The sequence below is a fragment of the Acipenser ruthenus genome, chromosome 12, assembly GCF_902713425.1.
Source record: "Acipenser ruthenus chromosome 12, fAciRut3.2 maternal haplotype, whole genome shotgun sequence".
Classification (NCBI taxonomy): Eukaryota; Metazoa; Chordata; class Actinopteri; order Acipenseriformes; family Acipenseridae; genus Acipenser; species Acipenser ruthenus.
Window position 1 is genome coordinate 6511726 of NC_081200.1, and position 16885 is coordinate 6528610.

At 37.0% G+C, this 16885-nt stretch overlaps 1 protein-coding gene across 1 annotated transcript; it reads left to right on the top strand.

Moving 5' to 3' along the window:
- Positions 1-6783: 6783 nt before the first annotated feature.
- On the top strand, positions 6784-12839 carry LOC117417257 (probable G-protein coupled receptor 149). Its single transcript, XM_034029248.3, has 4 exons — positions 6784-8186; positions 8455-8647; positions 9209-9654; positions 11366-12839. Exons 1-4 carry the CDS (start codon positions 7212-7214, stop codon positions 11933-11935), a joined length of 2184 nt encoding a protein of 727 aa, XP_033885139.2. The 5' UTR covers positions 6784-7211; the 3' UTR covers positions 11936-12839.
- Positions 12840-16885: the final 4046 nt, after the last annotated feature.

Sequence of the window (16885 nt, forward strand, 5' to 3'; positions counted from 1 at the left end):
GGGTCACACAATGAGTCAGTGGCTGAGGTAGGATTTGAACCGGGGACCTTCTGGTTCCAAGCCCCTTTCTTTAACCACTGAACCACACAGCCTCCCCTACATTACAGGCTATCATATTATAAAGTATCACATTATAGAATATCATAATACAGATAAGAACAGTTATGAAAGTACAATAAAATCAATTCAAGTAAGAGCAAAATAAAGTATACAGTATAAGCGAATTCGACTAAGAACACTTAACCCTTATAGTAACTATTTGCTTACAAGTGGCTTTGCCAACACTTTGGATTGGGAATTGAATGAAACGTGTTGAAGGCGGCAGGGAGGACAATCAGTGATGTGACATGCTGAGAATGGTTTCCAGAGCTGTGGGAACGCAGCCAAACAAAACTGACCTGAAGGCAGAGAATTGAAATGAAAACTCGAGACAGTGAAATTAACCCTAAGCCCTTTTCAGGCTTATAACATTGAGAATCACCAGCATAAATGTACTCTCCGGGATTTCATGCCTCCTAGAATGCAGTGCATCTGTTTACTGTTATGATCAGAAATGCATCTGGCATGTTGTAATTCACTTGCAGATGTCAAGCCTTTTTTTTTTTTAATTAAGCGATTGGATAATTATATGTTCCCTGAAAATGTGTACCATGGGCAAACACACGTATGGCATACAAAATGTGGAGTGTTTATGAAATTACTGATTCACATCTGTGTATATGTACAACACAGTGATGCTCTCTAAGTAATTAAATGTGCAGTTATGTCTATTATTCAGTAAAAACAATTTTGGTTTAGAATTTTCAAAAAATCCTAGTAAGTTAAACATTTTTAAATTAAACACAGAATCACAGTGTAATTGACTATATTTCTATGTGCTCAAGCTTTAATTTCCAGTTATGAACAATAAAATTGAATTAATGAGCCTTTACATTATGCTTATTATAAAGAAATTCCATAAGTTGCTCATAATTATTCCTTTCAGTTGGTTGGAGTTACAATAACTATGTTGAGATTAATGTTCCATGGTGTTTTAAATGAACTGTACATACAGGAGACTAGTAATTACGTCTCAGGTATTATTGGGATCATAAGTCAATATGGGCTGTGCTTATATGTCTGTTTTTCTAGGTTTTGTAATCTTCCGGCTGGAGGAAAGTAGTTCTTTTTTGCCTTTGTTCTCTTGTGGTGTGTAGGGATATAAATTCCATCTTCAGGTGATGAGGCCTCCAGCAGGTTCTAAAGATTTCCAGGCCGCTTTACAGACCTGTTTAACTGAATGGATTTGGCCCTGCCCTAGTGTGGGACATGTTCTTCTAATACACCTTGGACCCCTTGATTACACTGAAAGGCCAAACGAATTTCATAGTTTACTTATGACAAAACATATTCAGGGCCATAGCCAGCCATGAAAAATCATGAGGCTCTTGGCCATGCAAATACCCCCGTATGGTGACGCTGTAGTCTGCAATGACAGTAAAAGATTTTGAGAGCACAGAGGCTATAGATATCAGCATGACTTTTAATGTATGCATATAATGAGGGATGAAATGCATTTTTTTTTGGTGGCAAGGCAATGTTTAAAAGCCGAAATAAATAATTATTAGTATGATATTAACTAAGGCCCATGTCTCGGGTACCTCATAGCTTGATATTAACATACAGTGGTATTGTTAATGTAATCACCTTTTCCCAACAACCTTTTGCATATCTCTGCCCAAGGGCAATATACTTGGCTCTGTGACAGACTGAGAGCTTATATTGAGAACATTTCTGTCTTTATGTAAATACTGAACAATATTTGCAAATCTAATTTTACTTTGATGCAAACAGCATATTCTGCATATGCATTTACCATCGAGTAAAATAGGGATACTAAATTAATCTGAATACTGTACTTCTGAAGCAAATATAATGAGCCGCTGCTGTGATGGAGAAGCCAAACAAAAAGGTAATGTATTTATTTATGTATTTATTTATTTAAATGTTCATTTAAATGGGAGATGAATAGCATCTATTTCTTTGAAGGACTAAAAACTTTTTTATTTCATCCTTTCAGCAATTCTGCTATGTCACATAATACCTTGAATAAGATGGAGTTTGTCTGTTTGGAACATATGCATTATGTATAAAACATTTTTACATTATCCCCTGCCTTAATCTTGTTGGGAACATTTCACAACCAATACTAATAATGTAGTTCTCTTTCCAAGTGCCTGAGCTGTAAAAGGATACCTTGACATTAGGAATTCAATATTTACATTTAATTAAGAGATGGTGTGGAGAGGCTAATTCATACATGGTTTAGATTATCCAGGATGATGTTATAAGGCAGGTGTGTGTGTTTCTAGTATCATAATGATATATCAGTGTATTACCCAGAAGAACCATTTTCAAGAAAGCAATTACTGGCCAATCTGATTATAATCAACCCACTGAATGGAACAAAGAAATCCCATATGGGCCAATGGAGACCCCCTTACCCACTAGCAGGTCAGTCTCAGCAATTCAATGGGCTGATCGAACATAGTTTTGTTTTTACTGATCAGCTCCAATTGAAGTTGAAAATCGTATGACTTACCTCCTGTACTGATAATATATATATATATATATATATATATATATATATATATATATATATATATATATATATATATATATATATATATATATATATATATATATATATATATATATATATACACACACATTGTTGAGAACGACTTACGGCACATGCTACTAGCTAGGATGTCATTAATAATGATAATCAATGATAATGTATCATTCAATAAGTTGATATTAATCAGATCAGGTAAATATTGGGCTAACATGTGCAAATAATGTACTTAAGTCCAGAGTACTCTCTGCAATCACCATGCACTTATTTTGTAGCATGTGGTTGTACATACATACATACATACATACATACATACATACATACATACATACATACATACATACAAATATACAGACATATGTGATTGTTTCTTGATGGCATACAGTTATTCCCTGTAATGTAAATGCTGCTGTTTTGTACACCAATATTTGATTCAGCTACAGTAGCAATAATTATGAAATGACATTGTATTATTACTGGTATTATTATTACTATTATTATTCTTTGTTCACTAGGTCGGTTCATTTTAATGTTTGTGGTTTGTGATTTATCTATCGTTACTGTAAATTTAGATTCCCGAATGAATGCACTTTATAGAAGGTAATTATCCTTTTCTCTCTCTGGGCTTAGAAACTAGAAACAATGTTGCTTTGCATGGCATAAACGCAGCCAAAACAATAAAAGCCTCAGTGCTGTTGTTTCGGAAAGTTATTACCTTGTCTATTGATTTGAGCTTTCCTTCAGTTCTATTTTGCTCTTCTTGAATAATGAGCAGTTGTGGGTTTTAAGAAGCTGCAACATAGTTTTCACACAGAGTAGATCAGGTAATATGTAGGCATCAGTTTTCAAATCCTGGCTACCAAATAATATTTTCTCACTATGTGGTACAAGAGCTACATTTTTATTTTAATTCACACTTGTTTTGTTTTCTATCGGGTGTGTGATTTCATTTCTAAAGCAATATTGCTTTTTAAAACAGAACTGGGGACCAAACTAGAAAAGAAAGAACCAACTTTCTATCCCAACAAGTTTTTTTTTCAAAATTAAAAAAAAAGAAAAAGAAAAAGAAAAAGAAAAAAAAAACCCTGATGATTTCTGATCTACTGTACATAAATATCTAATGGTGATTTGTCCCAAGACAGTTCGGGAGTGACAGCAAGTACTGGGAATGGTATGAAATCACATTTTAAATTAAAATTGCTCTTGAAAGGGGGGACTTTAATAAAGTCTAAATTAATCTGTTTAGCTGAGCAGACGTATTTTTTCAAAGTGCATGTTAGTGAGTTTTAAAATTCAATTCAGCTAAACTGAATTTCACTGTGAAAAAGGAGCAAGTCACAAAATCACATTACATTCCTTTGATCGTGTCTACAGTATATCAATCAATCAATCAATCTTTATTTTATATAGAGCCTTTCATAGTGGACCACCATCACAAAGCGCTTTACAAGATGCAGTAACAACAAGAAAATACATAATACATTAAATACAGAGAAATGCATAATACATACTAGTAGCATACTGTAAAATAGGATTTTTTTGCAGCAACTTAATTTCGCTAATGGCCTTCAAGGTCCATTTTTGCTGCAATAAATGTTTGCGCTGCTTCTTCTTTTAATGAACGGCACAAGTATGAATGATACATTTGATGGCACTTTAATTTTGAAGATTTTTAATAAATGCGAAATTAGCAAACATTTCTGGCTTGCGAAATGTTCTTGTGTTACAGTAATACATGAAATAGTACATTAAATACAGTGGAAAGTGCATAATACATGATAGTAGCATAATATATGAAGTAGAAGCAGCAACACAGCAGCCAGTAGAGCATGGAAAGCAAGAGAGAACAGGTGGGTCTTGAGAGTTGATTTAAAGCGAACAACTGTGGGAACATCACGCACCAAAGCTGGGAGAGAGTTCCAAAGAGTCAGAGCCATGAAGCTATATGAGTGTTCTCCAAGTGTGGTGCACTTTTGCTTGGGGATAACAAAAAGGCCAGAGTCAGAAGGACCTCAGCTTGCGGGCAGGGACATAGTGGAGGTACTCAGGACTTGTGTGATGATGGGCATTGTAGGTGAGCAGGAGAGTTTTGAAAATAATCTTGAACTTTACAGGTAGCCAATGCAGCTGGGCAAGATGGGGGGTGATGTGATCATGTTTTTTACATATGGAAGGATGCTGGCGGTGACATTCTGAACTAGCTGCAGTCGGTTTATGGTGCGTGCCGGGAGACCACCATATAGAGAGTTGCAGTAGTCGAATCGAGAGGAGACAAATGCATGACAAAGTATCCCCGCATCCAGGAGGGAAAGGTAGGGATGGACATTGGAGATGTTTTGAAGATGGTAGAAGGAAGATTTGACCATGGAGGAGATGTGGGCATCAAAGGAGAGGTTGCTGTCAAGAAGTACACCAAGGCTTAGTACTGTGGGGGAAGGCAGCAGCAGACAGTTTCCGAGGTTCAGGGCAGCTATATTGAGATTATTAAATTGAGATTTAGATCCTACTAGAAGGAGTTCAGATTTGCTTGTGTTCAGCTGAAGAAAATTGGCAGACATCCAGGCCTTGATGTCTTGAGAGCCGGACCATGGCAGAGGGACTTCCAGGGTCGAGTTTTAAGTAGAGCTGGGTGTCGTCAGCATTGGAGTGAAACATGAGTCTGTGTTGGCAGATGAGGTGACCCAAGGGAAGCATGTAGATATTGAAGAGAAGGGGCCCAGGAACAGATCCTTGGGGGACACCATAGATATGGGTTTGCAACACCACTCGTCCAGCATAGAAAACAGACTGCATGCGTTCGGATAGGTAAGAGGACATCTAGGAGAGACAGGTTCCAGAGATTCCAGCATACTTCTGAAGGCGGTCAAGAAGAATGCCGTGATCTATGGTGTCAAAAGAGGCTGTTAGGTCAAGGAGGACAAGCACAGAGGGAGCACCAGCATCAGCATTGAGCAGGAGATCTGGCATCATAATTGTTCCAATAACAAAGATCAAGTTTGACACTAGCAGATAGTTCTATTTACCCAAACCTTATTTCAAGAACAATTGTCAATAGATTCTGAAGAGTTTGTTACAGCGACTCTGCACAGAGTAAGGGTTTAGCTTGAACAGGATGTGATTAATGGATTCCTGCAGGAATGCTATACTATAACACTACAGTTGATGTATCATATGCATTTAATAATAGATTGCTTACTAAACAAACATGTCAGTAGCACACAGTCACGGCTGTACGTTCAAAATTAGAGCTATCAGTATGATGAAAAAGCTGATGACCATAACATAACAATAATATTACAGAATAGTATGAAATAAGAATTAGCAATGAAATCACAATTTGACAGGGACAAGATCTTCTTTCTTCCCATTGACCTTTGCTTTAATGAAATGGATACTGACAATTGCTGTCTATATCAAGCCCATGCTATGTTTTGGCACCCTGTGTCCCTCATCTTGTTTAGTACCTAATAAAAGAACAGTCGATACAAGAAATCACAGTTTTGCTTCAGAGAGTTACAATTTATTGAAAAGCATTCCTTCTTGGAAATATTGCTGATTCTATTTATTTTTATTTTTTTGTATTTTTTTTATTATTAAAAGAAAAGTCATTAACGTTTTCCCTCTGGGTTTATTAGTATTATAATTAGTTAAAATTCTGCAAGACCATGGGATAAATATTCTCATATGGGTACAATATGTCCTGAACATTGTTCAGACACGGTCAACAAGTGACAGGTTTTTAATCCAGGAGTCCAAAAGGGTGAACAAATCAAAGCAAAGGGAGAAGCTTCAGATACGTTTTATGAATAAAAAGTTCATCTTCACAATCATACGGGTTGCAGTGAAAATGGTATGGAATGAAAACCTTTTCCCTCGACACCTTTAAAGAAATAAAATCAAATCAAAATCCATTATTAGGCTAGCGCAAAATTGAACTCGCCTGTATACACTTGAAAGTAAATCATATTTATGGAAAATGTATGGAAAGCAAGAGTTTTGTCCTTGGAATAAAACTATGGAACACGAGGTGTTATATCGTTAAAGAAAGAACACGCACAATAAACGTGTAATCCAAATCGTCTTTTATATCATGCAGACCACCGGACAGGAGTTTGCACTGGGGAATTGAATGTTTACATATAAAGGAAGCAGAGGGGTTGAAAACTACTCCTCCGCCTTGCAGCCGGAGACAGAGGGCAGCAGCACAGCACAATCGCATTCATTAACGGCGCTAAACCAGGGTGGTGTCTTTTAGCACTGACGTTTGCTATTCGAGTCTACACTTCGCTTACCTTTATGCCAAAGGAACGGCAGCTCGAAAACAGAGACTTGCAGCTTCAGAAACGTTATGATGAAACAGTGTTCAAATTCAACCCAAGGGTTGTTTGATCGCCTCGGCTGGATGTGGCGCTAGTATGCTCTCAGAGAACGAGAAGAAAGCTACATCTGTTACATAGAACAGTCAACCCTGGATATCAACCCTTAACAGCGGGCTTACTTTGCAGGAGTTCTAGCAACTGAGGAGCAGCAGTCAGGCTGGATCCGAATAAGCGATATTAACGTATCTAAAGGGGGTACGATAATCTTCATTAATATGTCAGCAACACCCAGCCCCCTATCTTTCAACAAAACCAGCCTTTTTACAGAAACCTATGAAAGAATGGATTCGCAAAATGGACAAAGACAAGGCAACCCGGCGCTCTTCTGCTTGTCGTTGAGTATAACGATTTTAACTTTTGCGGGTAGCGTCTATTCACTGTTGTCTTTACTGAAGATGCGGAGTAAGACCTCGCTTTCACTTATTGTGGCGTCTCTGTCCGTAGACGATTTAATTAGCGTGATACCTTTATCTCTATTTCTGTTCCTACAATGGGGGAGCAAAGACCAGCCCAGCGCACTGTGTACTTCATCGGCGCTTCTGTATCTCTTTCAGGGGGTATCAAGCAATTTAAAGGCGTCGTTGATTGTGTCCTACACTTTTTATATAACCAAACGGTTTGGCGCTTTTCAGGCTGCCAAACGACCACTGAAAATAATATGGGCTATAGTAGGTATATGGATTGTCAGTGTGATAGTAAGCATATTACCTTTATGTGGCTGGGGCACTTTTGCTCCCACACACTGGGGCTGCTTTACAACGAGTCCCAGCTCCTATGTGATCTTTCTTTTTGTTCTGTATGCCTTGTGTTTCTGCAAAGTAGTAGTTTTTTCCATACCTCTTACAAACCAGCTGCTGTGCTCGGGTGACCAACAAAAGGGATTGAATCCCAGCTATTCCGAGATTGAGAGAGGACCCGATGCCGATGTGCCGACACCAGTTAGTAATATGTCGTCTCTCCCTCAAGGAGACCCCCTGGAGAAAAGTTTTATAAGTTGTGCGGAGAGGAATCAGGATTCTGAGCCTGTGCTTGTAAAGAACAAAGTGGATACTTATTATTGTTCCAGCCCGACGGCTTCTCACTATCAGACGGATGTTGAGAACTCCAGGAATTCTCCTGTATTTTTAGCTCAGAAACGTTTTTCTTTAATTCTGGCTATGGTTAGAATAATTTTGTGGATGCCAATGATGGTAATTATTATTATTATTATTATTATTATTATTATTATTATTATTATTATTATTTACTACAATTGCTTTGTCATCATAGATGAAAAAATATATTCACTGTGATGAAGAGACAACTAGGTGGGCATGCTTAATAGTTTGTTATGCATATAAGGTATATAACAAAATAAAATATTTATATATCTAATTTGGAGATCAGGGCAAGATGCTTCATACTGCTGCCCTGCTGTTTGTAAATAAATACATGTCTTTCTGAACCTCTCTTTTTCAGATACAGATCTTGGTTAGTCATGTCCTTCAATTCAAGAGCCAGTCTCTTGAGACCCTGAGTTTTGTTCTGACCTTGCTCTCTGCTGCAGTCACGCCAGTGTTTGTTCTTTCCGAGCGCTGGATCCACCTGCCATGTGGCTGTTTTATTAATTGCAGTAGAAATGCATACGAGGTGTCTTCAGACACAGCAAGGGGTAAGGCTCTTGGCACCGTGGTGTGGTTTTTCATTTAGTTTTATGCGTCTACTTTTCTGCAGCTACTAGCACTAGTGGGATGAAACGTTTATAATAATAATAATAATAATAATAATAATAATAATAATAATAATAATAATAATAATAATAATAACAAACCTCGTTGCGTTTCCTTTGGAAGAGTAACCTGCGGTGCAAGGACACTTATTTATACACTAGTATATGCTGCTAATTCCTTGTGACACAGACTTTGGTTTGAATAATAGGGATGTTTAAATTAGGCTTTTTATATACTGTATTTAATGTTATTATTTCCATCTGATGTCATTCGTAAACTGAAATAAAATGTGTGCCTCAGAACCTGTAAGGGATGGTTAGCCTTTCTCATTCTGTTGAGGTTTTGGGAGTTTAGAGACTCCTAATAAAACTAAAATCCTATAATTTCATGCCTGATAAATAACAAAAGTAAAACATACTGAAAGCAAGATGTAATGACTGCGTTTGTAAAATTAGAAACATGGTGAGATATAATAACGCTTCTTTTTTTCTTTTTTTCTGCAGTCAAAAAGAAAGGTTTTGAATTCAGCTTGTCCTTCCATCAAGGGTATCGAATTTACAAAATAGGCCAGGCAAACCATTGCTCTGGTGAAAAATCGGTATCATATCACAACTTTATGAACTACGACACCAAAGGGAAAAAAACTGATCCGATAGAAAGTAACCCGTCGAGCCGCGCCAACCTTGAGTTCAGAACCATAACTTTGAGGGACAGCTCCTTGCAGACAGAACTCAACAAAGCATTCAAGTCGGAGTCGAAGCCTTGCAGCGCCACCGGGTCTAACGCATTTTACAGCAGCGCTGCTGGAACACCAATCAACGAAAACAATCTTGATGGGTTGCCAGTGTTTGACGGCCCTGAAAGGAGATTGTCCCACGAAGAATGTCGCAAGCTGGAGCTCACAGACTGGGAATGGTGTCGAAGTAAATCCGAAAGAACGCCTCGGCAGGTAATACAATTGCACCACGGCCGACTCTAATCTAATCAGGTGCTTTCTCTTGTTAAAGGAATACATACAATGCTATTATGTATTTAACCGCCCTTTCCATATGCAGCATACAGCTTACCATATGAAACATAGGCCTGCTTATTCAAGAAATTTCCATTGCTTCTTCAAGTCTTATTGTAGATCTATACCTATGCTAGGAAGCACTCTTAGTTTGTTTAAAATGGTTGATCCCACACACCTGATTGTTTACTGCGATCCCTGTAATATATAGGTACAAATCAGACTCAAAATGACAAGAATACAGATGTGATGAGGGCTGAACATTGGCGCTCTTTTGGAATCTCAGAAGTTAGATAAAGAACTCAGAAGTTCCTAAGACTAGAACAGACTGTGCAGCAGAATTAGTGGGTTAGAGGCAGTGTTCCTTCAGGAATGGTCACCTACTGGATCATCCCAGAACAACTGAAACAGCATGCAGGCTTGTCATGTTGAACCCGTACCAGCCCGTCTGCACATGGTGGCCCTGCATCTTAATGGAAATGTTAAGGCAAGCCGTGTAAGTTCTAAGTGAAATATAGGTATTCTATCTGATTCAAGCAACCTCTCTACAACATTAAAACATTTCTTTGTATTTACACGTTGCCATATCCTTACCCTTTTTTCATTGTTGTTGTTTGTCGTCAGCTTCAGTCACACATTAAAAGATCCCCACTATGGAACAGGCATTTCAGTATACAAAGTTGATACTGCTTTTAAGCACTCAGATATTCTCCAAAGGTCTTTATGGTGCCTGCACAGGATACAGATTGCTAATCCTTAAGTGCATAATTCCACTTACAACCTCAGAGAAAATTGAAGTGTAAAATATTTTTTACATGTATGCAAAGCATCATTTGGATGAAAAAGCATGGATAATTCAGGAATTTATACATACTTGCTGGTTAAACATTTTAAAAAGCCTTTAATGTGACTATGTGAGCATTACTGTTGAATTATATATATATATATATTAATTATATATATATATATATATATATATATATATATATATATATATATATATATATATATATATATATTGCTATCTAAGTACATTTCCACATTATAAACATTTACTTAACTTACATGTCAGATCAAATCACAGTTTGTCATAATTAAAATGGCAATGCATCAAGACTGATCTGTTCCCAAAGCTAGTTTCAATTGGAAACTGATGTGGACTACTGTGAATGTCGAATCGGATTTATCAAGGTCTTCACTCCAGCGTGCATGTAGAAAACAACTAAACACTCTGAGTTGCTACTCTTTTTTTAATATTAATTACGTAAAATGATGCACTATGTATTAAGCCATCTATTTTTTTTTACTGTGAAGGCAGGCAGCATATGCAAATGGTTACATAATGTGGGCTCACTGAAATCACCTTTATTTCAGTTTAGAATGCGACAATATTGTGCTTCTAGCATACTGATATGTATAGTTAGGTGAATGAACAGTTCCTGTCACAAAATTGATTGTGCAGTATATAATGCCTAGATCAGTTAGCTATTATTTATTACATTTTCAAAAGATACATGATTCTTGGTGCCTGCCATGGAGAGTCAACATGCTGAGTATTGATACTAAACTTACAGAATTGATTATGGTTTTCATATACTGTATATAATTAGGAAAATATTTTGTGTCTCATGGTTTTTTTGTTTTTTTTTAGAGATCCAGTGGGGGATTAGCTATTCCACTTTGTGCATTTCAAGGAACTGTGTCACTCCATGCACCCACTGGGAAAACTCTCTCACTTTCCACTTACGAAGTCAGTAGTGATGGTCAAACAATAACCCCAACAAATAAGAAAATTGAAGTTTATCGCTCAAAAAGTGTGGGGCATGAGCCTAACACAGACGACTCTCCAAACAGCATTGCAGACACCAATGTAAAAATTCATTTGGAAGTGCTGGAGATCTGTGACAATGAAGAGGCCATGGATACAGTGTCTATAGTTAGTAACATCAGCCAGTCTTCTACCCATGCCAGATCGCCATCGCTACGTTACTCCAGAAGGGAAAATAGATTTGTATCCTGTGACTTGGGTGAGACTGCTTCTTACTCACTCTTTATACCCACAAACAATCCTGACAGTGATATTAATATATCAATTCCCGACACTGTGGAGGCTCACAGACAGAACAGTAAAAAGCAGCACCGGGAGAAACCGGGTTACCAGGAGGAGATCCAAGTATTAAATGAGGTTTATAGGAAACAGGAAGAGGATACGGGTAAGTGAACGAGGACATGTTTCAAGCTTAATGTCCATTTCTTATATTTCTGTTGATGTTGCGTGAATGATTGCAAACAACACACAACAGCAAACAAAGACATGAAAAAAAGCAATTCAAATGATATATGAAGCTAATTGGTGGTGGTAAGAGAATGGTTGCACTGTAATAATGATAATAATGATGATGATATTGATGATTATGTTGATTATTGTATTACATAACACTACACAATTAAAGTATATGTACAAAAAAAGAACTGTTAGAAATATCAAGTAGAAGGAATTCTACAACACAAATACCAGAGCCTGTATTAAAAAAAGTAACAATACACCAGAAACCAGAAACACTATAGTGTTTAGTGGGTTACATGCATCAGCCTCAGATGTAACATTACTCACAGACTATCACACATACTCAGTATTAATATATCATGCATGTGGAAAACAAGGCCATTGCCATAAACCTGATATGCTTAATCTAACTTTGTATTCATCTATATGTATAGAATGTTTTCAAGAATCAATGTATTGCTGTTCTATTCAAAAGCAAAACAGGTTTTGACGTATATCTGCCACTACATTTACCATTATTATCATTCTTTCGTTTTGATTTCATATGTAAAATGAATTAAGAAAATAACACAGTTATGGGCTACCTCTAAGGTGGTGATTGATAGATAGGGGTTATTATGACCACAAAATGTGAGGTTTAATTTGTGGTATTTCATTTCTTTTTTTTTGTATATATTGTAACTGGTGCATAAGGTTTGTTTGTGCTATTTAGAATTCAGTGTCATGTGATTTAGTACAAACCGAGGCACTTTGTATGCTTTTGTATTAAGGTGGCCCATCGGCAATGTATGGAGAGCTGGGGAAAAATGCATTGCTGTAATAAACACTGGTAGTACTGCCTGTGTGTCCCGTTTAATGCTTCAGTCATCAACATGGCATCTCTCCCAGATAGGAATGTGAAATACTCAGGTGCAAATGTTTATTTTTCCTCAGGTACTTTAGGAATGACAAAAACACTGAAAAACAACACAGTACACAGAGGACCCTATTAAATAAGAAACCCACTGGTGACAAGCTGATCCAAGTCTCACTGCATTATATTTTGTCACAAACACTCATCTTTCATTCCAAGCATGCTGTGTTCAAATCACTAACCTATAAAGTGGGTGAAATAGCAACAGCAAAATGGTAGTCTGAGATAAATATTAGCTGCACGTGTCAGAACACAACATGAAAGAAAGAAAGATTAAATAATTTCCCCTTGCTTTCTGGTGACACGTTTTGTTTGGTCGTGTGTGTTTTGGATAATTTGAGTGTGTATTGCATATGCCTATCTGGGCAATATGAAAACTAAATTTGTATTAGTTTCAAATAATCAATCATGTTTTGAATAAATTTGCTCAGTGTTCTTCTTTGTCTCTCTATACTGGACTAGGCTGGACCAAAGCCTTAAAACATGCTTGTCATTGTCACACTGTGGGCCAAAAGGGCAAAGTACAGGCAGCATGTCAACAAATTCAGAATTTGTTAATGTTACACTGCACCTTTAAATCAATGTCAAAGTCCAGCACTGAGAGGGCACAGGGAATCCATTATCCAATGGTCCAGCAACAGGAGATATTTCACTGTCCTCACAAAGTGCATTTTGCCATTATATTTCAAACATAATACTAATAACAATAATAATAAAACATGATTACAATTGTTTATATATGTATTAGGTTGCTGCATGTAAAAAAAAGTTATTGATTGCCATATTGCATAACACTATTAAAAGCAAATAATAAGAAATAATAAAAGAGAATATAAATATTATGGTTTTTCAAAATGCTGTATATTTTTTATTTCTCTTCCAGGATTTTATAGTAATAAAACTTACAGGCATATGCTTTCTTAATAACACGTTAGGCCTCAGTGATTATTCACCAGTGACAAATGCTGTCTCACTTCTTTGCTGATTTTTCTTTATGGTCCCTGGTCCTGTCATCTTTCTCACTTACAGCTATGGACAAAAGTTTTGTATCACCCAGAATTCTAGGATATTGACATACTGATAATAATAATAATAATAATAATAATAATAATAATAATAATAATAATATATCTTTTTATTTAACATCATGTAGTATGAGACACTTGAAAAAGATATCTCAAAGGTTTACAGGGAGCCATAATAGTAGTACAGTATTTCATGTTAGATTTAGAAATTTTAAATTGTCATCAGTTTTTTGTGAGGTATATGGAAAACTACAAAGCGGTATGTAATTCAATATGTTAACGTAACACTATTCAGCAGGTTTTATTCAACTTTATGAAGCAACATTTGTTAATTCTACAGGGTGATGCAAAACTTTTGGCCATAGCTGTAGCAGTACTATAGAAAAACATATTGACATTATCTGCGCCATTTAGGATTTTGTCTTCCATGATAAATCCAGGTAGCCCTTTTAAATAACTGTGACACTGTGTTTGAACTGAATGGCAAGACAAGATAAGCAGTTTAGCTTATAAAAATGCACAGTCACAGATACAATGCTAACAGCTCAGAAGCTAAACACTGATAGAGCAACTGACATTGGACAAGACAAATCTACAACAGACACAAAAAGGATATGCACAATAAAGTAACCCTTTTATTCTAAACCAGGCTGCTTTTGACAGATACTGTGCATTACAGCGTGCAAAAGAGAGGCAGGTACAGTATGCAACAAATCTAATTAAACACTTGCTTTGATTTCCCTGGAAGTGGCAAAAAAAGTACATGAAGATCATTGCTGATCAAATCCATCTACCAGAATGTCAGGGAACCTTTGAAGATGATTATGTCTGAATTGTCTGTGAGGAGCAGTCTTCCTTGGTCAGCACAATCCCTGGATTTCAAGTATAAGACTATACTTGGCCTACGCACAGTTCATCAGATGTCATTTTCAGCTAATTCAGACTGATTGTCTTTGTCTTGTGTTACTGACCTGCCCTAATAGCATGTCAGTAACAGCAGCCAACTATTTTAAATTCCCTTTTAAATACTGAATGTAATATGTCAGTTCTTAAAAGACAATGACTGTTTCATATTCATATAATGCACTGGAGGGAAGCATACATTTACAGTAGCATTATTGCTGTATTTTTTAAATAAAAGAAACATTATTAAATATATAAACCTAGAATAACGGAAATGCAATAGCGTTCTTTTTTCACTGGGTTTCTTTTCAGAGAATCTCAGGGGTTTTCTAGAATAAAGTACTGCTTATTTACACTTACCACTGAAATATGTTTTGATGTTTAGTGCTACCAGAGGGCAAAGCAGTTTTGATCCTTTGTTAATGGATTCACTATTCTTTATAGATAAGATCTTCCAACATAGTAAAAGTGTAACCCAATCAGTTGGCTACAGCATTTGGCAAACGGTTATTCTATGTGTATTCTATTAAATGTATTTTTACATTTCAGATGGCAAGATGAGATGGCTTTGTGAGGCATTTATATTCCCTGATATTGTGAACTCATCTAAAGCCCCTTTCACACTGGCATGCTTTACCCGGGTCGGAACCTATCCAGATCAGGACCCGGTGTCATGCGGGTCAGCTACGAGATTTCACACTGCTGTTTATAAAGCATGGTTGACCTGCGTATCAATGCCCCGGAAGCAGCTTGTTACGGACGCTTCCATCCAAGCTTCTCTGGATTGAACTGTCGGCCCAAATGTTGTAGAGCAAATGTTTCTTCACCCCTGCTGCAATCTGGCTCATGGTGTGTCTCAAGCAACAAAAATTGGCTAAACAGAATAAACAGAAATGTTCCTTGCGGAAGTGAAACCTTCACACAGGCGTGGCTGTTTGTTATTTCGTCAGTCATCATGCATTTTGTCTCTCTCAACCGGAGTCAAAGTGTGTCGACCCACATCCTGAGGTGGGTCGCTGTGAACCAGTCAACCTGGGTACGACCCAGGTATGTGATTTCACACTACATGGGATTGTGACCCGGGTAGCCTGAACCTGGGTTGGGACCCTGGTAGGAGTGCCAGTGTGAAAGGGGCTTTAGAGAAGCTCTTTCATGCTGGCAAAGCTTTTCTTAAAATTTAATATTGACTTACATCCAGAGCCTTAAAACTTATTATCACAAGAAAGCATTTGGTATTTTAGCCACTATAGCAAACTCCAGTCCTTGAGGGCTGCAGGGTCTTCTGGTTTTCATTACAACTCAAGCTCTCGACATAATTGATTCAAGGTAAACGACCTATGAAGCATTTTGAGGCCTGGAGAGAAGTGTCAATTTGTCCAATTAATCAAATAATTAGACCAATTAAGTAATTGGGAGTTCAGATGGAACAAAAGACAGAAGACACTTTTTTTTTTTTTAACTAAAACTATATATACATGATTTGACAAGGAACACACCCACACTGTGCAGTGCATTATCAAGGCATTGTATTCAGCACATTATTAACACTATTGCAGATGCTGTACAGTGTAGATTTCAAGGGCCTTCCTCTCACATCCTGCATGCACTCCAAACACATCCTTTAATCAACAGTGTGAGCAGCTATTATTGGTATCTTTCAAGCAGCTAAAACATCCTGCCTGTCCTCACATGTGTTTCTTTTAGCTCCATCCTTCCTGGAAATTCAAGAGAACATTAATTCATTCATCCATTCTCTCTCTCTGCCCAGAAGGTTATTAGTATTCGTTCTTGAATAGACCCTCTTTAAGGATTGCAGACCAAGGTTAAAATACTTTAATTTTTAAGACAATGTGCTAGTGCTATGACTGCTTCCTGGTGCGTCAAGCTTTGTTGTCAAACTCACTCCAATGGTGTAGACGCAATCAGACCACCTGACATACAGCATAGGCAATAAATAGTATGCAAGTTTATCTAAAGCTTTGTATTTGAAATTGTTGCATATCCTGGATTAAAAGATTCTCAGCAAAATGCAGGGTGACCAGT